Source organism: Drosophila serrata, unplaced genomic scaffold, assembly GCF_035046125.1.
Source record: "Drosophila serrata isolate PLE 108 unplaced genomic scaffold, ASM3504612v1 contig_240, whole genome shotgun sequence".
Lineage (NCBI taxonomy): Eukaryota > Metazoa > Arthropoda > Insecta > Diptera > Drosophilidae > Drosophila > Drosophila serrata.
The window spans coordinates 6,017,190-6,040,053 of record NW_028257138.1 but is presented as its reverse complement, the minus strand read 5'-3'; the positions used below and the strand labels follow the sequence as shown (position 1 = coordinate 6,040,053).

General features: G+C 36.2%; 6 protein-coding genes and 2 long non-coding RNA genes across 20 annotated transcripts; 4 read left to right on the top strand and 4 right to left on the bottom strand.

The window, feature by feature from the left end:
* Positions 1-188: 188 nt before the first annotated feature.
* eEF1delta (elongation factor 1-delta) lies at positions 189-2,440 on the top strand. Of its 2 annotated transcripts, XM_020951574.2 has the most exons (3): positions 201-387; positions 1,456-1,536; positions 1,741-2,440. In XM_020951574.2, the coding sequence occupies exons 1-3, from the start codon at positions 301-303 to the stop codon at positions 2,347-2,349; spliced, it is 777 nt and encodes a 258-aa protein (XP_020807233.1). In that variant the 5' UTR covers positions 201-300; the 3' UTR covers positions 2,350-2,440. The 2 variants fall into 2 exon arrangements, with proteins under 2 accessions (XP_020807234.1, XP_020807233.1); XM_020951575.2 differs by lacking the exon at positions 1,456-1,536 and having other exon boundaries at positions 189-387.
* An 8-nt stretch (positions 2,441-2,448) lies between these two features.
* mthl15 (methuselah-like 15) lies at positions 2,449-9,202 on the bottom strand. Of its 4 annotated transcripts, none has more exons than XR_015271219.1 (7): positions 7,376-8,561; positions 6,133-6,305; positions 4,107-4,367; positions 3,719-3,797; positions 3,352-3,530; positions 2,905-3,291; positions 2,449-2,793 (listed from the first exon to the last, which is right to left on the bottom strand). XR_015271219.1 is itself a non-coding variant. In XM_086830866.1 (7 exons), exons 3-7 carry the CDS (start codon positions 4,300-4,302, stop codon positions 2,624-2,626), a joined length of 1,011 nt encoding a protein of 336 aa, XP_086686992.1. In that variant the 5' UTR covers positions 4,303-4,362; positions 6,133-6,305; positions 9,066-9,202; the 3' UTR covers positions 2,449-2,623. The 4 variants fall into 4 exon arrangements, 3 of the variants coding, with proteins under 3 accessions (XP_086686992.1, XP_086686993.1, XP_086686991.1); XM_086830866.1 differs by lacking the exon at positions 7,376-8,561 and adding an exon at positions 9,066-9,202 and having other exon boundaries at positions 4,107-4,362; XM_086830867.1 differs by lacking the exon at positions 7,376-8,561 and adding an exon at positions 8,897-9,000 and having other exon boundaries at positions 4,107-4,362.
* A 416-nt stretch (positions 9,203-9,618) lies between these two features.
* me31B (ATP-dependent RNA helicase me31b) lies at positions 9,619-12,414 on the top strand. The gene is made up of 5 exons (XM_020951528.2): positions 9,619-9,948; positions 10,680-10,779; positions 10,841-11,219; positions 11,278-11,925; positions 12,018-12,414. The coding sequence occupies exons 1-5, from the start codon at positions 9,890-9,892 to the stop codon at positions 12,221-12,223; spliced, it is 1,392 nt and encodes a 463-aa protein (XP_020807187.1). The 5' UTR covers positions 9,619-9,889; the 3' UTR covers positions 12,224-12,414.
* A 126-nt stretch (positions 12,415-12,540) lies between these two features.
* chico (insulin receptor substrate 1 chico) lies at positions 12,541-17,293 on the bottom strand. Of its 2 annotated transcripts, none has more exons than XM_020951635.2 (9): positions 17,124-17,293; positions 15,967-16,338; positions 15,278-15,458; positions 15,081-15,212; positions 14,826-15,013; positions 14,511-14,769; positions 14,369-14,454; positions 14,145-14,307; positions 12,541-14,079 (listed from the first exon to the last, which is right to left on the bottom strand). In XM_020951635.2, the coding sequence occupies exons 2-9, from the start codon at positions 16,331-16,333 to the stop codon at positions 12,675-12,677; spliced, it is 2,781 nt and encodes a 926-aa protein (XP_020807294.2). In that variant the 5' UTR covers positions 16,334-16,338; positions 17,124-17,293; the 3' UTR covers positions 12,541-12,674. The 2 variants fall into 2 exon arrangements, with proteins under 2 accessions (XP_020807294.2, XP_086686990.1); XM_086830864.1 differs by having other exon boundaries at positions 16,411-17,271.
* LOC110183367 (polyisoprenoid diphosphate/phosphate phosphohydrolase PLPP6) lies at positions 16,600-21,971 on the top strand. Of its 2 annotated transcripts, none has more exons than XM_086830875.1 (2): positions 16,600-16,733; positions 21,262-21,971. In XM_086830875.1, the coding sequence occupies exons 1-2, from the start codon at positions 16,689-16,691 to the stop codon at positions 21,868-21,870; spliced, it is 654 nt and encodes a 217-aa protein (XP_086687001.1). In that variant the 5' UTR covers positions 16,600-16,688; the 3' UTR covers positions 21,871-21,971. The 2 variants fall into 2 exon arrangements, with proteins under 2 accessions (XP_086687001.1, XP_020807288.1); XM_020951629.2 differs by lacking the exon at positions 16,600-16,733 and adding an exon at positions 20,936-21,202.
* Positions 17,868-21,062, bottom strand: bsk (mitogen-activated protein kinase dJNK). 7 transcript variants are annotated; one of them, XM_086830872.1, is made up of 8 exons: positions 20,558-20,853; positions 20,268-20,368; positions 19,442-19,606; positions 19,138-19,267; positions 18,888-19,085; positions 18,552-18,816; positions 18,208-18,491; positions 17,868-18,140 (listed from the first exon to the last, which is right to left on the bottom strand). In XM_086830872.1, exons 3-8 carry the CDS (start codon positions 19,555-19,557, stop codon positions 18,021-18,023), a joined length of 1,113 nt encoding a protein of 370 aa, XP_086686998.1. In that variant the 5' UTR covers positions 19,558-19,606; positions 20,268-20,368; positions 20,558-20,853; the 3' UTR covers positions 17,868-18,020. The 7 variants fall into 7 exon arrangements, with proteins under 7 accessions (XP_086686998.1, XP_086687000.1, XP_020807228.1 ...); XM_086830874.1 differs by lacking the exon at positions 20,558-20,853 and adding an exon at positions 20,015-20,102 and having other exon boundaries at positions 20,268-20,451; XM_020951569.2 differs by lacking the exon at positions 20,268-20,368 and having other exon boundaries at positions 20,659-21,062.
* LOC147644006 (uncharacterized) lies at positions 19,165-19,687 on the top strand. The gene is made up of 2 exons (XR_015271220.1): positions 19,165-19,298; positions 19,360-19,687. It is a non-coding gene; the product is annotated as an uncharacterized LOC147644006 (long non-coding RNA).
* Positions 21,685-22,716, bottom strand: LOC147644005 (uncharacterized). The gene is made up of 2 exons (XR_015271221.1): positions 22,599-22,716; positions 21,685-21,899 (listed from the first exon to the last, which is right to left on the bottom strand). It is a non-coding gene; the product is annotated as an uncharacterized LOC147644005 (long non-coding RNA).
* Between the last annotated feature and the right edge of the window lie 148 nt (positions 22,717-22,864).

Genomic DNA, 22,864 nt, shown 5'->3' with positions numbered 1-22,864 from the left:
CAGTTTGGCACCCACTTCTATTCATTATAATTAATGAAAAGACAAATTAAAAATAGCAAAATCAGCTTATTATTAAGTCTGTTGATGGTACGCAGTTTGTGTGAACGCAAAATTAACTGCAGCTTCTGTTCCGGCAGGGCGTAATTACATTTCATCCCAACGTCCCAGCATAGACAGGTTTTCAAATGAAATGCTAAACTATTGTTAAAAGTATCGATAATTCCGAACACTTTGTATTGCTGTCATCGCAATAGTCTGCTAATTGTGCAACGTGTTTGAGCGAAATACAAACGACTTAAAATGAAAGTTGAGGCATTGGATAAATTCTGGACTGACAAAAGTCGCTATGACATTGCCGAAAAGCGATTTTACGAGGGCCCCCAAAAGGTAAATAAAACAGTCTATTTTACAAACGTGTACATATGTACATAGTATGCAATTGTACACTTCACGTGGCCCGGTTACTGGAATGTTTTCCAATTTTTTCGCGAAAATTGGGCAAGAGTACACAACTTGTACAGTTGTAAAATGTTTGAATCTCTTAGGTGCACCTGATTACACTATAATCCGCAAAAGTAACCGTGTCTATATACGTTTGTATTTATAATAGTTTATTCCCGTAACTGTATGTAACAGGTGCATTGCTTTTTCCGACCCTGCAAAAGTATAAAAATAAATAAATCGCGTTTAGCCAATTCGATGTAGCAACATCAGTATCAGGGATCAATATAGCTGTATTTGTGTTATAAAATAATTAAAAACCGGCATAGTAGGGCGATTCTGAGGCATGGAAATGCCTTACATTATTTTGAACTGATAAGCTTAATCCAGCCTGGCAACAAAACAAAATTGTAAATCAACAGATCATGGGTTCGAATGTGCAATCCATCAGAACTAAGCCAATTTTATTTATCTTAATTTGGATACCAGCATATTGGACTTATATATATAAAAAAAAAATTATATATATATATATATATGAATTTTTGCTAATTTTAAACATTAATAAGGCAATTCTTTTTTCCAAATTTTCGATTCCAGTTCTAATTTTTATGTAAAATCAAAGATTTTGATTCTGTGGTAGTTTTTGTATGGCTAACAAATCTGCGTACTAAGATTTCAAATGTAGAAATTTAAATTTTTTGTCAAATTTTGACAATTTTAACGATGTAACCCCTTATAAAATTTTAGAAAAATATAATTTTAGGCGGACATTGCTAGATCGACTCGGCTGTTGATGCTGATCAAGAATATATATAGTTCATATGGTCGGAAGTGACTCCTTCACAGCGTTCCAGACCTTGTGACTAAAATTATAGTACCCTGCAAGGGTATAACAATGTATTGTAACAATATCATTTTTCTATTCACAAAATAAAGATTTGTTTAGTGAGCTTTTATAGTTTTTACTTTCAATACTGTTCAATCTATTAGTATACTTGTCTTGTTTTTAAGGTCACTGATCGCAGCCACTACAGCCCCTTAGTAAGCGAAATTGCAAAGGCTAGGGAACACATACAGAACTCATTGGAAAAGGTAACTATTGTCAATACCCATTTGCCTTCATTTTTAATTTTTTTCAACGTCCGATATTTCTGCTTTTCGTGTATTCTGTATGTTTTTTATATTCCTAGGTAGTTAAAACTTATTTAATCGGTTAAATTATTTTCCTTGTTTTTTGTTTTATTATGCTTTAATAGTATTATTTACTAGTTACTAATACGCTCCTTTTAATTGCAGATTGACGGGGTTACCTTGGATTCCAATTCACCGCTCGCTAGCCGACTGTCGCAAATTGAGGGCGAGAATAAGGAACTCAAATCTGAAGTTGCCACACTGAACAAACTGTTCAATGCCCTCCTCAAGCGCGTTGAAACGCTTGAAGGTCAACTGAAGTTGACCAACGGCGAGGCAAAGAAGTCAGAAGCACCAACAAACAGCCAGAAGGAGCAGAAGGAGGACGACGATGATGTCGATCTCTTTGGCTCGGACAGCGAGGAGGAGGGTGAGGAGGCTGCGCGCATAAGGGAAGAACGTTTGGCGGCCTACGCTGCCAAAAAATCCAAGAAAGCTGTAATTATCGCCAAGTCGAACATCATCCTTGACGTCAAGCCCTGGGACGATGAAACCGATCTTAAAGTCATGGAGACTGAAATCCGCAAAATCACCCTCGATGGCCTGCTGTGGGGCGCTTCCAAATTCGTTCCCGTTGCCTTCGGCATCCAGAAGCTCAGTATCTCTTGTGTGGTTGAGGACGACAAGGTTTCCATTGACTGGCTGACTGAGGAGATCGAGAAACTTGAAGACTTTGTTCAGAGCGTTGACATTGCTGCCTTCAACAAGATCTAAGAAGAGTGTATAATTTATCACGCGCAGATTCGGATTTACCTCATTACGAATGGGTGTCATTTAAATAAATATTTTGATATAACAAATAGAACTCAATGCTTTTACAATATTTTAAACATATATATTAAAAAAAATAATAGAAAAAATACTTATAAATGTAATATTTCGGTTCACAGCTAAACTATAAAGTATTATTAGGTTTTGAAGTGCGCGGACTAGTTCTCATAAAGCTCTAAAAATTATAAATACGTAATGATACACATTGTTTAAGCGTCTAAAGCATAATTTCATGTTCTGCTTGCGTTGTTGTTGAGGTTTTTCGCGCCATCTCACAAGTGCCGGGCGTCGACCTAAGCGTGGTCATTGCTGTACTGCTTGGTGCATAGGATTTGGTCAGGCCGACGCGATTCCTGTTCGATGCGACGTTAGTATCTGCTTGTAGGCCTGTAAATCACACAAAATGTTACAATTAATATAAATATATTTACGTTTCAGTTGGTCAAAATATCAGAATTCTTGACAACATTAACACATTACCGTAACATATTAACTCACCTATTTTCATTAGGATTTCATTCCAAATTCGTCGTTTAAAAACAAAAATGAAAAACACAAATATGCCCAGGAGAACATTGAACGAATCGCTTATGGTCCAAAAGAAGGTTTTCTTATGATCATAAAATATAATGCTAACTATTTCCAAAAGCCATGTGATGCCCATTACAAAGCACAACTTGGTGTTCATTACAAATCGGGTTTTATCTTGAAAGAAGCGTCTCTTCAGCACTGGCTTCTCGCTGTTTAAGCTCTGCATCTTGTAGATTTCGTTTTTCACTTTATTGCAATACTTCATGGTGAGCACGAAAAGTATTAGGTTGAAAATGAAAAGTATTCCAACGGGACCTGAGAAAAACAATAAGCTGGCTGACCCAAAGGAATCATCTGAAAAATAAGCAGGGATTAAATATTTGATATTTATTTTGATTAAACAGAGTTCCTTACATGTAAACCAGCAACGACCGTGGCCAAAATTAGGACGAACAACGTCGGGTAGAACATTGGATTTTGTAAATGCCACTGTAATGGCGGTTAACAAAGTGGGGAGTCCCCAGCCATAGCAGGAATACCAAATAAACTGCCGTCGTTGGTCGCTTTTTTCGCAGCTTTTTATTTTCGTGGATCTAGAAAAGAATAAGATCATTTATAGTTCAACCATACATAGCATTAAATCAATTGCAAATTGATTCAAAAGTAAACTTTAAAACCAAATAATACATTTTACTGTATTTAGCTGATTTAAACAGAACTAAAATAACATTTTGTTATATGAATTTAAACTTAATTTTACAGTTCCTATCCTAATTCGCACCCGAAAGTTTTCCATATGTCAAAGGAAGTGATATTCATCCAAGAAAAGGCTGCCATCAAGCAAAAATATACGAAAAATCCTAAAAGATACAGAAATATATGAGTATTATATGAAAATGTTTTATATAAAAAATTATTTTCATATATAAAATATCGATTTATTGTAAATACGTCGCAGTCTTAAATATTTAAGTAGTATATAGTTATTTATAAGCGACGTTCATAAAGATTTCCATAAAATACTTTTATTGGAATTCTCGAAACAGCGTTGTTTTTATTGATTTTGTACTTTCGGTACTCTGTAATTACCGGCACACACCCAGCAGGGCATAACTAGGACATCAAAAGTACGCGTTTGTTGACCATTAATTAGGGTGATATAACCTTACCAGAAATGAAGCAGACGTCATCATTGGATGTGGGCTTTAATTGACCCAAAGCTATGCTCATATACGCCAAAAACAGACTGATTACAAGGCAAATTAGAATTTTGCCAGGAAGATTCCTTAATTTCGCAATCGATACGTAAACAATCAAGGTCATGGCATAGAAGCAACAGGATATGAGGAGACCAATCGGATACATTCGAAACCGAAGGTGATCATTTCCAACAACTTTTGCGTCAAAACAAAGGAATGTGTACAGCTGCTCTGAAAGAAACGGAGGCAAAGAATTAATAATTATGTTCGTTAAATTAATTAAAATGTAAAAATTTTAATAGGTTTTCTTCTTTTTATACCCTTGCAGGTTATTATAATTCCAACTAAAAGTTTGCAACGCAGTAAAGGAGTAATCTCCAACTATATAAAGTATATATATTCTTGATCAGCATCAACAGCCGCGTCGATCAAGCCATACCCGTCTCGTATATATGTCGGAACCGGCCAGATCGGACTACTATATAGTATAGCTGCAATCGGAACGAACCGACAATTTTTAGAAAAAAAAATTAACTTTTACAGTTTTTAACCTATTTTTATCTAACTTGATTTGAAAATCGGAATACTATATAATATAACTGCCAAAGAAACGGTTGTTAAATGTAAAGGATCAGTAAATATCTTTCAAAAGTATTAACTATGAGCAGCAAGTAACTCTGAACTGTAAGTATCTATGACCAGGAACTAACTCTTAACAGTAAGTATCTATGACCAGTAAGTACATATGTATGAGCAGTTACTAACTTTAAACACTAATAAACAATGACTTGCAACTTTTGTAACACAACACATTTCTAAAACTTGCCCGGCAGCAGTCACTTCGTTCTGGGGATGTTTGAACCAGTTGGGAATCATATGATATGATGATTAGCTCTGACAGTGAGTATCTATGACCAGTAAGTAACTCCCAACAGTAATTATCTATGACCAGTAAGAACCAATGATCAGTAAGTATCAATGAACATTAAGTAACTCAGATCAGCAAGTAAGTCTGATCAGTAAGTAACTCTGATCAGTAAGTAACTCTGAACTGTAAGTATCTATGACCAGGAACTAACTCTCAACAGTAAGTATCTATGACCACTAAAAAACAATGACTTGCAACTTTTGTAACACAACACATTTCTAAAACTTGCCCGGCAGCAGTCACTTCGTTCTGGGGATGTTTGAACCAGTTGGGAATCATATGATATGATGATTAACTATGAACAGTAAGTATCTATGACCAGTAATTAACGTTGACCAGTAAGTATCAATGAACATTAAGTAACTCTGATCAGCAAGTAACTCTGATCAGTAAGTAACTCTGAACTGTAAGTATCTATGACCAGGAACTAACTCTCAACAGTAAGTATCTATGACCAGTAAGTACATATGTATGAGGAGTTACTAACTTTGAACACTAAAAAACAATGACTTGCAACTTTTGTAACACAACACATTTCTAAAACTTGCCCGGCAGCAGTCACTTCGTTCCGGGGATGTTTGAACTAGTTGGGAATCATATGCACAGATGTGCGAGATTTGTTTTGGAACAAATTATCAATATTTGAATGAAACTATGGAGTTATTCTTCTATATAATTTTACTAGTATATAAGTCGGAGCTTGACGAATCGGTGGACTATATATACATATATATAGCGACCATAGAAACAATCGGAGAATTTTAAGAAAAACAACTATAACTTTTCCAGTTCTTAACAGATTTTCATCAAATTTGATATATATCCATTATATATTAATCTAGAATTTTGTGTAAAATTTAATGAAAATCGGACTACTATATCATATAGCTGCCTTACAAACGATCGTTAAAAATAGAGAAAAATTCATAAATACATATATATATATATATATAAAATATAATTTATATTGCTATAATTCCTACTTATCGAATTTCAATCTGCAACGGTATACAAACTTCGGCGTGCCGAAGTTAGCTTTCTTTCTTGTTTTTTTTTTAATAAGCTTACCTTTTGATTTGGTCTTACTCGTTCTAAACAATATTGAGTATTTGTATAACGTTTTCGAGTATTTTGAATTATAAGTGATCCGTCAGAGGAGTTTATAGTGTGCGCATCGTCTGGAAAGTTGTCGGGATCCAACCGAAATTTTTGGCACTGTAATCTGTGAAGTATGCCAAAATCTGAAAGAAAGTATTATAATAATGTAGTTAACAGTATAAAGGATTAATAAAGAAACAGTATCTAAGCATATATTTTATTTTTGAGATGATCAAATATAACAATTGTTTACTCCAATCTTGAAAACTGTTGTCCCGCTAGCCATGTTTTATTTTATTTTTTGATAAATAATGGTAGTTTGACGTTTTGACCTAGCACAACAATAGGTGTCATTTTTATACCCTTTCAGGGTATTACAAACTTAGTCAGAAGCTCGAAACGCATTGAAGAAATCATTTCCGACCCCATAAATCATATATATTCTTGATCAGCATCAAAAGCTGAATCAATCTAGCCATGTCTTGCAATAAATTTTTTTTTTCAAAATTTTGAAAATTTTATAAGGGGTTACATAGTTAAAATTGTCAAAATTTGACAAAAAAATTAAATTTACTAAATTTTAAAATTCGGTATGCACATTTGTTAGCCCTACAGAAACTAGCAAAGAAAAGCTATCCCAATTGAAATTAAAACATTTTTGGCTTAGTTATGATATTTCAAAAACGTTGCATTTACCCATAAAATTTAGCATATCAAAATATCGATTTAATATACCTAGCATACAGTTTATTTTGTTTTCTTCATGGCATTGCTAACTGCAAGGGTATACAAATTTTGGCTTTTTGAAGTAAACTTCCTTTATTGTTAATGGGGTGTTTTACCTGATAAGAAATGTTAACAGAGATAATTAAAATGACGAAACGATAATGAAAATGTACCAAAGCTAATGACTTATCAGAATGGAATAATTATTTAACAAAATAGAAATAAATTCTGTTATTCATTCATTGAAAACTATAACATCATAAATATGTTTATATATTTTAAGCTTTTCGTCTAAATTTAAATGAAACAGGTGACCAAACATATGGAAGTAATCAAAATGATCCGGCGGCTATAGCGGGTTTCTTCCTTATTATACCGAATTAATAAGTGCTAATCGATAATTGCCAGAAATTAAAAATCATGAAAGAGCAATTCTTCGTTAAATATTGCCCCATTTTTCACAATCACATAAATTATAAGCTCTTACCTGGTGGCTTTGAGAAATTTGCGTTTATTTTAAGGTTTTGAAAACCCTGAAATTCAATATCTGTCTCGTCGCTCTTACAATAGGTACTGGAATTTCCTTTGGCATACATTTCGCCCTCGCCACAGCATCGTCGGATGCACGGCAATCTTTGGCAAACTTTTCTTTCCTGACACGCTTGAACCAGATACTTTTGGTTCGAAGAATACCTTCTTTTCGACTGTATTTCATAATCATCATAAATGGCATCTATGCAAAATTTTGATAATGGCAAGCTGTTCGATCCATCCTTCCAAACTAAAGAACTTTCACTAAATTTCACTATTTTTGCTGTTACCGTATATTCCACATAGGCCTGATTATCCGAACATTGGAGGGAGTAGTTATCAAAAAATATAATTGGATTGTTGATGATGGAAGAGTAAACAAAGAAATCGGTTTCGCCAAGACCAATGCACGTATTATTTTCGGAAACGTAAATAGAGCCCAGTGGGCAGCACTTGTTTACATATTTAACACTTTGAGACAACACATTCTTTTCGAATTCACAAGACAAAACGATGAGCTTTCGCTTTTCTAATTGGCCAACACAGGAGTTATTTTTTAGATACAACGAACTTTCACTTTGATCAGTTACGTTTAGAATAGTAACGTTTTTGCACTTTGGTAGTTCGTATAAGAGGTTATCTGAGTCATTATGGGGCGGTTCCGGTCCCTCTAATCCCAGGCCTTGTGGGGCTATCATTTCGCCTATTACTTCAATCGGAACCGGAAATTGTTTAAGGTTCAGGGTTCCATTGGAAGCACATTGGTAAATATCCGAGTTATTCGCGTCGCGGTATTTAAACAATATTGAATTTGGGGTGCAACATATTCGAACGGTGCACCCTTTTGAAATAATGCCACTTATAGTCAGAAATACTAGAGTTAGTCCGTTGATCATTGTTGTTTACAGATTGATTTCAATTTGCAATGACCAATTTCAGGGCGTCTTGTGTAATGTTTGTATCTTTCTTAGAACGGACTTTTCATATCTTATCATTGAAGCGTTATCGCGAGGGCAATAATATAAAAGTCGAACCGTATGCAGTTGGTGGATTTACCGAACTGAGCACTAAGCGTCTTCGCAATTCCTCTTCGCGAGCAAACGCGAATTGTTTATGAGTAAACACATTTGGCTTATGTACACACCCAGGCAGTGGTACAAGTCCTCTGAGTATATAGCCAATACATTAATGAAATTGAATTCGTCTGCTTTGTACAAATATGTAAGAAAGTTTATGCCCCACGGAGTGATAAACACTTGCCATGCTGGGAGCACACACCGGCTATAAATGAAGCTAATGACTACATATTTATTGTATGTGCTTAAATATGTACATTTATACACATATTTATATGTTTCCACAAATTCCAATTGATGTCTTTGTACACAGTAGTTTCTAATGGGATGTCTGACAGACAGGTTGTTCTTGTCTGCGTTCATTGGGCCATATTTAAGGATGTTTGGTGGCTTCCTCTTACCTTAATCCGTTTACATACATATACATATGTATGTATGTTTACTGGGTATTCCAATTTTAACCAGTCGTAAAAACGTCTTAAGTAAGTTGCTTTGAATCTATTGACTTTAATATACATTTTATGTATTTAGATATTGAATAATGTAAATTGGATATTTGGAAATAGTTACCATTTTGTTAATATGTTGAGAAGAAAGTGTTTCCAAATGAATCTATGTAAATATATACATATGTATCTTGTATATGGGGACCTAAAAACATCACAAGGCTTTACCAATAAACATTATCGATAACTTGTTTAACTGCCTTTATCACAACACAAGTCGCTGTTTTTTTTAAATAATCGATTGCCCGATAAATAAGTTGTTCCATTTCCATATTATTCTATTTAAATATAAATTTATATATCTATAAATTTCTTGTTATTTATATTGTAAGCAGATGAAGAAATATTTTTATATTTATAAACAAAATTGTTTTTGTTTTTCTTGAATTTTTTAAATTTGTTGTCAGATACTGCCTTCTTATTATTCCGCTTTCTTCAAATGCAGTATTTTATTAGGCTTAAGGTATTCATTTCATTTCATATGAGAAGAAAATAATAATTAAATTTAAACTTACTGTTTATTGTTTATAAATATTTTGTAGTCTCAAAATATTTAAAATTTATATTATAAAACTTAGATTTATTATATATGAGTACTGCGATCTATTAGGAATACTGTTTCAGTTCAGCATTCCAAGTGCGAAAGAAATTACTTTAAATATGTTGGCACATTACACTCTCTGAAAATGTTGGCAGAGACTACGAAATTTGTATTATTGATAGCATGTTGTAAGGCGACTTGATTGTTTTGTAGCTAAACGCAATTTTTATCGAAACGCAAAGTTGAATACGTGAGCATATAAATAAATCGGCAATTGCATTAACTTAAACAGTCGGCCAAAATTGAGAAAGTTTAGAAATTTTAAAAGAAAGTAATATATAATATATATGAGAACAATGATGACGGAAAAGTTAAATTCTGGGCACACTATTTTAACAAGCAAAGGGTTTGTATATTTATTAATGTATTTATTAAATGATGGTTTAGCAAAAGTCATGTATGTATGTTCATATGCTTACATGTATGATTCTGATCAAATTTGTGAAGCGGCCGTAAAACAAGACGATGCGGCTAAAATAAAATACCGCTTTGTACGTTTAAAATAGTATATACATATGTATGTATTATATGTATGTATTTGTTTTTTAAAGAGCTCTTAATTAATTACCAACAACAGTAATTGCTTTGTATTGTTATCTAATAACAAAAGCTTAAATATTGATATTTGTGCTTCATTATTTCCTTGATGTAAGAGCACAAACTTCCGTATGAACATACTTTCATCAGTGTGTATGTATGTATGTATGTACATACATGTGCACTCGTGGACACGGCCCGAAAAACAAGTTGCGCTTCTGGACAACATTTCTGCACAGAGAGAAAATATATGTACCAAACGTTGGATTAAAGACAGCATACAGTTTGCTACATATATTGTGCTATAAACAGCTACTCGGCGGCTGAGGCTGCCATTTTTAATTTTAAACCGTTATTTTTTTCTCTTTGAAAGAATTTTTTTTGATGAAGAATTATATACATATATTTCATAAAAACTGTACTGAAATAAAGAATAAATATAAATAATTTAGTTCTTGAAGAGACGTTACAGGTGCTTGCATACATTTCAGCTATTATCTTAAGCATATCACTTATGTAAATGTACCACCACCGTTTTAGGCATATAAATGATCTTCAAATTGCTGGGAACACTAGTGACGATATGGGCTGGAAATCGAAGCTGAAGCTGCCGCCAAAGGACAACCGATTCAAAACAACCGTAAGTTAAAGCATCACAATATTATATGTAATATTTATTAAGATATTTATCTTCTCCTTAGGATGTGACCGACACGCGAGGTAACGAGTTTGAGGAGTTTTGCCTTAAAAGAGAACTGCTGATGGGTATTTTCGAGAAGGGTTGGGAGCGCCCTTCGCCAATTCAGGAAGCAGCTATTCCTATAGCTTTAAGTGGCAAAGATGTACTGGCCAGGGCAAAGAATGGTACAGGCAAAACCGGAGCGTACTGCATCCCAGTTTTAGAACAAATCGATCCAAAGAAGGACTACATTCAGGCCTTGGTTATGGTGCCCACCCGAGAGTTGGCTCTACAAACCTCACAGATCTGTATTGAGTTAGCGAAACATCTGGATATCCGGGTAATGGTCACAACGGGAGGCACCATTCTCAAGGATGACATTCTTCGTATATATCAAAAAGGTATGTTGTAGTTTCAAACCATTTAGAGGACGTATTGTCAACCCCTTCCCATTTGCAGTACAATTAATTATCGCGACTCCTGGACGAATATTAGATTTGATGGACAAGAAAGTTGCCGATATGTCGCATTGCAGGATATTAGTTTTGGATGAGGCCGATAAGCTATTGTCTCTTGATTTTCAAGGCATGCTGGATCATGTTATTTTAAAGCTACCAAAGGATCCACAGATCTTGCTATTTTCCGCAACATTTCCATTGACCGTCAAGAATTTTATGGAGAAGCATTTACGCGAGCCTTACGAAATTAACCTGATGGAGGAGCTAACGCTGAAGGGTGTCACTCAGTACTATGCATTCGTGCAGGAGCGCCAAAAAGTACATTGCTTAAATACATTGTTTTCAAAGCTGCAGATCAACCAATCTATTATATTCTGCAATTCCACGCAACGTGTCGAATTGTTGGCTAAGAAGATCACCGAGCTCGGCTATTGTTGCTACTACATACATGCCAAAATGGCTCAGGCGCACAGAAACCGAGTCTTTCACGATTTCCGTCAGGGACTGTGCCGGAATCTGGTCTGTTCCGATCTGTTCACCCGCGGCATAGACGTCCAGGCCGTGAATGTGGTCATCAATTTCGATTTCCCGCGAATGGCGGAGACCTACTTGCATCGAATTGGTCGCTCGGGACGATTTGGACATTTGGGTGAGTTGAATCGCATGAAAAATTTAACTTGAATGAAGTTTGGTTTTCTTTGACAAGGTTTACTAATCTCTTGTACAACCTCTTGTTTTCAGGTATTGCCATAAATCTGATAACGTACGAGGATAGGTTTGATCTGCATCGAATTGAAAAGGAACTTGGCACCGAAATAAAGCCTATTCCGAAGGTGATTGACCCCGCTCTGTATGTGGCTAACGTTGGCGCAGCAACCGCTGGCGAAACTGGCAACAACAGTGATCTAAATAATTCGGCAAACGAGGAAGGCAATGTTAGCAAATAAAAGATGCGAAAAAAAAACAAAACCATGTGGATGCACGCAGCAACTGTAATACTAGGATCTGAAGTAGAGTAAAATCAATGAAATCGATAAAAGCAGGATGAAATATTTCAGAAAACCAAATTGTATTAAAACTCAATAATAAATTCTGAATGTTCGCCTAGTCAACTTTTTGGACTTGGTGAATTGCAAAACATTGCGTGTTATTCTTTGGCAGTTTTGTTAATGGGATGGAGTCGCAAGGGAAACGCAGCATATTATTTGTTTGACTTAATTAATGTTGCTGTATGATAGGAAAGTTCCATACAATACCATCGTAATTTTAATTTAAATAAAATTGATTTATTAGCATCCAAAAATTTTAAGCTTTGCTTGTCCGAGAATATTTACAATAAATGTACAATATTATAAACAAATCATATACATATATATGTAGTCAATAAGCTTGAAAACTTTACGTATTAAATATGTTCGATGAGGAGGAAGATGAGTCCGATTGATCGAAATCAATTTTCGCATACGTGCTACCGTCTTCGGGGCCTAAGGCAATTGGAGATTCCCGCGAACCTCGCTTCAGATGCTTCGCTGTGGTCTGGCCGCCGCTGCAATGGGGAAGATCTAGACTGGCGTAATGAAGCTCCGGCTGGGATATGCGTGACGATGAGCGTGCGGGGAAATTCAAATCGGATATATTCTGTAGAATGTTGGGTTGAGGCGACGTCTCGGAGCTTTTCGAGTCTGCCGTTGTTGTGGCCGCCTTCGCATATGGATAGGTTTTGGCTGTGGTTTTATCAGGAATTATATTAACACTCTCCGTAAGTCGATGCTGTCGCTCGAGGTTATCCTTGAGTATGCCCTTTTGGTAGATTCTCGATGAGGAGATTAGGGAACTGTCGCTCTTTATCTGCAGAATTTTGTAGCCAACTTCGTTGGAGTTGGTAAAATCATTTGCATTATCCTTAATTTGTGTGTAATCCTCGCTACTTATTGAATGAACTAGTTTCTTTTCATCGTGACTGCTCGAATCTAGGTTGTTATTTTCAATTACTTTCACTTCTTTCACATTATTTTTCTTTTCAAGATCGCTTTGAGGCTCGGGATGTTTATAATCCGTATTATTACTTTCTACGGGCTTAGCCTTTTCATCTAGGGAAGCGGGAACGGCGGCGCTTCTGGGGGCCTGCTGTTCTTTCCACTTTTCAGGACTTTTGTTGTATGAACTTACTTTATGAACATCGTCTTTTAGCTTGAGCTTTTCTATTTTAATGGGAAGGCTAATGGTACTGGAAATATTCGTATTTCCCACTGGCTTCATCTCCAGGTAACCGTCCTCTGAGCTACTTGCTGCCGCCGGTGTATTAGTTATTTTGACTCCATTGAAGATGTCCTTCTGGCTGGCAGCGTGCAGGGTTAAATTGGAACTATCACTTCTTATATTGTTGGCGAACGACCTCTCAATATATTTGGGCATTTCACTGTTTTTGATAATCTTTTGCTTTTCCAAATTGGTCGCTTGCGAAAAGTCAATTTCCATTAAGTCACTCATTCGGTCTGGGTTTACCTGTGTTTTCAAACTCAAGAGCGGAGCACTCGTTGATTTCTTCTCGCGCCCCGTACTAGAGCCCGCTCCTCTGGCAATGTTGCTCTGACTCCTGTTTGTCTCAAACTCGTGCTTGTTGTCCTCGACGAGGACAACGCGTTGCAGGTCGCATCGCGGTATCTTCAATTTGGAACCGACCGAGTAAGCTCGCACGCGGTTCGAATTCTGCCCTGTATCATTTATATAGCCATGTCGTGAATTCATCTTTAAATGCTCAATTTTGTTGCCTATAGAATAAGCACGAATGGGACGTCCGCATCTGTAAGCAAAGAAGCATAAAATCAGTAGAGATCAACCATAAATACAAAGATGTTGTATACTCACTGATTATCCGAGTCCAAATCCAATTCCTTGGAGAGTTTTTCGGACATATGTTCAGGAAAATTGAAATGCAAATTGGCCTCTTCAGACCTTTGCAAATCCACCTTTTCGTGTTCATCGTTGGTTGGTTTAATGGGAGTCATCATGGTATAGGTTTCGTCACATTCTAAACTCAATAAATAAATAGATTTTTATCTGAACAATTAACATTTTGATGGCTAACTCACCGCTTAGTCCAGTGACTTTGCTGGATTCGGCACAAACAAAGTCATCAAGGTTCTCCTCAGGTATTGCGCTCTTCGACGAACGAGTGCTGTGGAAAAAGGTTTTTAATATGTATTTCTTATGCTGACAAAAAAAGAAACTCACTTTAGTCGGTAGTGGCTAAAGCTTCCATTATCATCAGATTCGTCTATACTAATCGACGACTCTTCGGATTCGGAGCATCTTAATGGCATGTTGAACGTTGGACTATTGCTATGGTGCTTGTTGGATGACGAATGCGGACGGATGCCAGAAATGGTGTTGGATCTCAGTCCATGATTCGATCCAAAGTATGTTTGATTACTGCACTCGCTAAGGGTGCCATTTCTGGTTGGTAAACTGTCACATCTCTCACGCGAAAAGCCTAAAATAAAAATTATAAGTAACTCTGAAAAGTGGGTTTCCATTACAAATTCGTACCATAATTATGGGGGGAACTACAATTACGCAGTTCGAGTGACTTTTGGCGATTGTGAATAACATTTATTGGCTTTGAGGCTTCGTTTGCCGACGATGAGCGCTGCCTCATTGGCACATTACTAAAATCTGGTCTAGATTGAAAGGAATTTATTAAATTTACATTCGACTCGGTTTTAGCTGACATGGCGCTGCAAAAATATAATAAAATACATTAATATCAAGCAAATAAAAGAGGTCCCAATTGAGTTCTCCTACCTTAATATCGTATTGTGCATATTTGTCGCTATTGCTGCATTATCCGTTTCCATCCACAGCTCGCCAGAGCCCAAAACACTCTGCCGGCCAAGTTCCATATAGAAAATACATTGTGGGGATGCATGGCCGCATCTGGAGGTAATATATTTAAAAATTATGCTTTAGGTTTTACGTATTTCTAAAGGAGTTTTCCTTACCGCCGTATCGTTGTGAGAAGAACTTCAATGCTAGCCACTCGGTGATCACCGTTGGGGGTCTTCTCCGGTCCTATGCACACAAACGTCAGGGACTTGGAGCTAAGGCAGCAGTGATAGGTTCCAGTGATTCCCACCTTCTCCGCCAGTCCCTTCTTCTGGATAACCACTTGCCAGACATGGTCTGCAACAAATTGGGAAGTGTGAATAAAAAAAGATTCAAACAAGAATGCAAGCTAGCTTCGGGAAGTCAATATATGACTTTACGGCAAGAATTGGATTAATGGCCTTCGCATAAACCAAAGGAAACCTAAAATATATGTATTCTAGGTATATTAAATCGATATTTTTATATGATCATTTTTTTTTTTTGGTAAATTAAAGATTTTGAAATATCATTACTCAGCTAAAAGTACAATAAATTTAATTTGGAAAGCTTTTTTAAGCTTGTTTTTAAAAACATGTAATTTTTTGTCATATTTTGACAATTTTAACGACGTAACCCCTTATAACATTTTCAAAATTTTGAAAAAACTTAATTTAAGCCGGACACATCCAGATCGATTCAGCTGTTGACGCTGATCAAGAATATATGTATTTGATTTATAGGGTCGGAAATGACTCCTTCACTACGTTGCAAGCTTTTGCCTAGCAAGGCTATAAAGACACAAACATATTACAGAGACACATACCATATGTGGAGAACACCTGACCATTGGTGTTTGCTATATTCCTTTGTAGAAATAGCAGCTTATCGAGCCATTTGCGCAAATCGTTTTCGCTCTCCAACACAATGCCGAAGCCGCCTTCTCTGGAGGACAGCACTATGACATATCTGTGCTTGGTGTCCAGGCGGCGATTGATATTAAAGCAGTTCTTCAAGTATATTATCCTCTTTGGCTCTGCCTTTTGCAGGAACTTCTTTTCCGTGTCGTAGTATTCCAGGCGTGCTGTAGCATTGCACGTTTCCTCGTACAAAACGAAGAACTTCTTCTTCATGGTCTTCAACTTCTTTTGGTAGCCGCTGAGGACCATCCCGTCGTCCGAAATTGATGCCATTATTCCTGTAATGTAGGCAACATGTGATGTAAATTTAATTATGTAAAACTGTTTGTGTTCATCGTTCGAGAACCTACATAAGTCTTTGTCACTTTCATTGTTGTCATTATTAAGACTTATTTAGAACACTGTATACCCCGTTGGAGTGTTTTAAATTTGTTAAATCATAAAACACACGACATTTGCTGATCACACAGGAAAACTATACATTTACCACAACGAATCTCATAGTTTCACCCACATTCAATATCAACATCAACATCCTTGCCTTTGCCTTGCCGTCTGTCAACATCAAACATCAACATCAACATCAGCATACGTAGTACGCAATTACGTCGTTTATGTCAATAATTGCATGGCAGCGCAGAGACAGCGCTTACTGGACGAAAGATTAGAATCGGTGAGTTGTTGTAAGCGATGGAATTCATAATTGGCCCGCACTGTACACTTTGTTTATTTCAATTTTCTGCGTAATGTCTTAGTGCAGCCAATGGGGCTAGATGCTCAATTCATTATACACACACTTACACGCGAACATATGTACATATGTATATATGCTTGTACATATTTTGTTTTATAGATGAGCATCATAAATATATATGCATGTACGTATGTACATATATCTGAGGAATTCTAATACATCTTACATATGTATCTACGAGTTATTCGCTCTGTATGTATGTACATGCAAATATATGTACATATGGCACTCCGAGTGATACGGTTTACAAACGCACATGGATATGGCGTATTATTCATCGCCAGCAAATCAACTAATTGCATGTATTACCTAAAGTATCTTGCTGCTAGCCGCACTAATACTTCGAATATCAGTAATTGCAATTACTCCGTTTGGTACATTTAGGATTTGTATTATTATTGTTCAACGCAATTCTTTATTATCAAACCCACATTTATTCGCGATGACACTTTACTGTAATCGAACTATCGATAGTACTTATTTATCGAATACTTTTACGCGAATCGCATCCGTTACATGTTTTTATTTTTAAATGTTTTACTGTCTGTTTTTATACCCTTGCAGTGTATTTTAAGTTTAGTCAGAAGCTCGAAACTCAGTGAAGGAATCATATCCGACCCTATAAATATATATTCTTGATCAGCATCAACAGCTGGCTTAATATAGCTATGACTGGCTTAAATTTATTTATTTTTTTTTTCTAAATTTTTAAAATTTTGTAATGGGTTACATCGCTAAAATTGTCAAAATTTGATTAAAAATTACATTTTTTAAATTTTAAAACTCGGTATGCAGATTTTTTAACCCTACAAAAACTAGCCTAGAACACATTTCCGAACTGAAATTAATGAATTTTTGGCTTAGTTATGATTGTTTAAAAACTTCGATTTACCTAAAATATTAGCATATAAAAAAATATTGATTTAATATATTTTAGTTGTGATATGTTTCGCCGTTTGAGCACCAATGTAGATCTTCATAAACTTTAATACTTCTTGTGTTATAGACCGCAGAATAAATAGTCTCAGGCGCTTAAAGTAAGAAATTATAATGTTTTGTGTATTGATTTTATTTCTTTAATGGTTACTATATTTTTAAATACAATTTGAATATTTTATTTGTTGTAATAATTTAACAACACATGCCGCATTGTTTGGTAAGCTTTAGTTTTTTATTATGACTGACTAAGGAGAAAAAAGTCGATTTCTACCGTGTTCTATTATTGTGTGCTTCGTAGTCCATAACTTCCTCATAAATTAGCTCTTTCCATTGCTCCACAGTGTGCTCTCTCTCGTCAACACTGTGATCATAGGGCTCCGGTGCAGGCTGAAATATTTAATATCTCGTTAGACCTTCAACTTAGGGTAGAAATAATTACATTTGGTTCACTTACAGCATCCACTTCCTCAGCATCATACCAAACGTTGATATATTCATGCTTTAAAGCCTCGTCCACCGATATCCGCTGTTCTGGATCAATGACGAGCATTTTGCTGAGAAGATTTCTAGCGTCAGAAGCCTTCCGGCGGCTGTTCTGATTATTATCATTTGGAAACAATCCATCGGGAAAGAGTCTATCAAATGAGTATCCAGTATATCTAGGACGATTCTCTACATAGTTTCGGACGGTTGGCTGTAACCGCTGCATAAATGAGGGCGAAGGTGTGCCTAATTGCTCTGGAAAGATAACGAATTATGTAGATCAAACCGAACTCAACGATTCGCACAACTAATTACCAATAATTTTGTTCCACTGATCTATATGATCCGTTCCAGGAAAGAGTACGCCTCCGCGTATCATTTCACCCATGATGCAGCCCACGGACCAAATATCCACGTTCTCGGTGTAGCCCATTCCCAAAATGACCTCTGGGGCCCTGTAGTATCTTGTAACCACGTATGGGGTCATCATAAAGGTGGTGCCTGCGGTGCGTGCAAGACCAAAGTCTAAAATTTTTAGAGTGCAGTCTGCCTTTACAACTATATTGGATGGTTTTAAGTCCTGTAAGGTAACATTTTAAAATACGCAAATATGTGAAAAGTTGTTTAATATGATTCATTGGAATGTCTTACTCTGTGTATAATTCCAGCTGAGTGTAAATGTTTTATTCCACATAACATTTGGTAAAGCAAATACGACATTCTATCGTGATCCAAATCCATTTGAATTACTTGGCAGAGATTAGCGTCCATCAACTCCATGACAAGATAAACATCCTGAAACTCCTCCAAGTTTCTTTGGGGAGTGAAAGCATTAAGTAAGCCAATAATCTAGGAAAATTTATTAACATTTTAATTTCCATTTATATATTTATACACTTACGTTTTTGTGATTAACAAGCTTCATTAGCTTAAATTCTCTATAAGCTCTCTTGGCATGGGTAACGTTTTGGAATGGTCGAGATAACTTTTTGATGGCCACATTTTGCTCAGTAACAGTATCGTAGGCGGCGCTAAAATAGTGTTTAAAATAGTTCATAATTAGTAAGCATGAGAACAATATTGAGATTGAAATATAAGAGTAAACCTGTCTTTTAAATTTCAGTGATTCAAAAATCAATTATATCGATTTGCTCAAGTGGGTAAGTAGGACTGTTAAGGATAGTATAGACGTAGAATCAACTTACCATACTATTCCTTGAGCACCGGAACCGATTGGCCTTAAGTTAATGTACCGACTATGAATGGTAAAGTTGGTATCACCCACCTCGACGGTGTAGTGTTGGTGCTGTGCGGCCATCATTGAAACGGATTACTTGTTACTTTCAGTTGAAAGCAAGGAGCATATCGGCCTGGAAGTATTGAAATTTTCAAATCGGCTAAAATAAATCAATAAAGGGCTACTTCTTTAAATAGATACACATACTAATTTTTCTGCCCTCACTGTATAGAGTTCTATAGCTATTAAAATGGAGTGGGGTAGTTTTCAGAGTATTTCGTCAGAATAACAACTGTTCTCGGACTGGATTAGAGGGTAGGAAAACATGAACTTCACTGGTCGCCGTATTGAACCGAAAGTTGTGGACACATTTAATGGGCCTATGTTGTCACGAAGGGCGTTGCGGGGAGGCAGACCGTGGTGTGGTGCGATTTTTTGCGAAACCCCCAGAAATTAGGTAAAGGAAGCGGCCAAAGAAAATATTACATTGATTTACATTTTAAAATTACAATTGCATAACTGAGGCAGTAATCAACTTAACTGTCTTTATACACACATAGCATGTGCGGAACACCTTCGTTGATAACAGATAAAGGGATCCACGAGTCAGTGTGTACAATTGTCGAAAGCTTAAACAAAAAAATAAAACAATCATATCCGCTGGAAAAACGTTTTACCACACACACAAAGCAAGTTATTTAAAATCGATAGTCGGCTTAAACATAAAAGCACGGAATGTTGGACCACTTCGATGTACATAAGTTTATATGTATGCGCGGCCTGTAAATATGTACCTACGACCAATGTGTGCTGGAGAAGATTGTAAACGGCTAGGGATGTAAACTGCATACATACGTATCTCAAGAAAAAACAGAATGTATCTGAAATAAGTTGGCTTAAACGAATTTAAAAAAGAAAGTGTGAGCGACTTCTCTACGCAAGATAGCGGCCTCCTGGTAATGTCATTATGTATATCTTGTAAATGTTAGATATATGTCTATATATGCGCATACATATGTATGTAGGTACACACACTTCTGGAGGATGAAATTTTTTTGTTAAATATCAATAATTTTTTCATTACCGGCACAATTGTCTTTATTATCAATATCGATTATTACACGTTTGTGTGAGTCTCAGAGTCGGTATTTTGTATGGGAATAACGTAATAGAATATTTATTTACCAGTTAATGCAAGAAATGTACAATTTTCTTATCGAAATATAAGATCGATTTTACGCTTATCTTATTCTAAACACTGGGCACTAAGAGTCGCGTACATTTTCCGATTTGTATAACGATATTGGAAATTATGGAAATAACTATGTTCCGCACATTCGCATCAGAATAATTGTACATAGATACAATTTACGAAAATCTATTGGAATATTCGATCACAACAAAGTAAAGTGGAGTGACCAGAGTTGAGCAGGGTCAAAAAACACAATAGAATATGTATCTCATATATCGGTTTGATATGAAGAAAGAAAATCAATGGCATATGCAAAATAAAACACGATTTTTCTAATTTTATAAAAGTAATCGTTTTCGTGGTGTTGATTAAATGATAAATATTAAAACACTCGAATGTTTCATACCCCATCGTTCCCAATCACTGAAAGCATTTATTATCGACTAAATATCGAATGACACTTGGGGAAGTAGCGTTGTCATTGCATCACTAACAATAAATAAACACAATAAAGACAAACCCAGCGATATGAAGACGGTTAGCCGGCGGTGATTCACAAAGTAATAAAAATTAAAACCTCTTTTTTGTATTTGTAGTCATCACCGGCACTGAAATACTTACTGGAGAAGGATGTGCAGGTCTCGAAGCATTTTGTGGTTGCCGTGTCCAACCTGTCGTTCTTCAAATCTCTGAGGATACACAGTAGATTTCTCGAGATATCCTGCGATGGGATCGCCTGGTTCGCATCGTGGATTGCCTTCATATGGCTGCTCAGCTCGAAAGACTTGTATCAGATGCAAGTGAATATGCTTTTTGGATTGGTACTTGATGTGGTTGTCGTGGCCGTTCTGAAGGCGCTCGTGCGACGACGCAGACCGGTGGCCAGTAAAGATATGATGACAATAGGTCCCGACAAGTTCAGTTTTCCGTCTGGACACGCCTCCCGAGCGTTCTTCGTGCTTCTGTTCTTTGCAAAGCTGTATCCCCTTCACATTGTATTTCTAATGCCGATGACTGCGTGGGCTGTTAGTGTGGCTATCTCGCGACTTATCCTGCAACGCCATTATGTCTTGGATATTTGCGCTGGTGCAGTCATTGGGATTTTGGAAGCCTTAGTCATTGGATTGTTTTGGATCAGTGAGAAGTCCGCCTTTGATATTGTTGGCTTCCTTTCCTCGGAAAATGTGGACAGTGCGGCGGAGTAACCAAAATTTGGCATTAATTCGTCAGAAAGCTGTAATTAAATTTTAAAATACTAATTGAATTGTGCTCTGTACCAAATACATTGTTGATATTATACGCATAATTATTAATTGAGGGAACACTCCTTGCTTTCTGTTTCTTAGGCCAGTAAGTATCTGTGACCAATAAGTATGTATGATCAGTTACTAACTTTGAACAGTAATAAACAATGACTTGCAACTTTTGTAACAACACATTTCTGAAACTTTGCCGACAGCAGTTACTTCGTTCTGGGAATGTTTGAACCAGTTGGGAATCATATGATATGATGATCAACTATGAACAGTAAGTATCTAAGGCCAGTAAGTAACTCTAAACAGTAAGTATCTATGACCAGTAAATAACTTTGGTAAGTGAGTAACTATGAGCAGTTATTAACTATGATCAGTATTTAACTATGACCAGTAAGTAACTATGAGCAGTTATTAACTATGATCAGTGAGTATCTATGAGCAGCAAGTAACTCTGAACAGTAAGTATATATGATCAGTTACTAACTTCGAACACTAATAAACAATGACTTGCAACTTTTGTAACAACACATTTCTGAGACGTGGCCAGCAGCAGTCACTTCGTTCTGGGGATGTTTGAACCAGTTGGGAATCATATGATATGATGATTAGCTATGAACAGTAAGTATCTATGACCAGTAATTAACTATGACTATATATATAATTAACTATGCAAGTACCTATGATCAGTAAGTATCTATGGGCAGTAAGTAACTCTCAACAGTAGTAAGTATCTATGACCAGTAAGTTTCTATGAACACCAATAAACAATGACTTGCAACTTTTGTAACACAACACATTTCTGAGACTTGGCCGGCAGCAGTCACTTCGTTCCGTGGAAGATAGAACCAGTTGGGAATCATATGTATGAACACATGCGCGAGATTTGTTTTGGAACAAATGTAAGAGCAAACTATTTAACTGAAACTATGGAGTTATTCTTCTA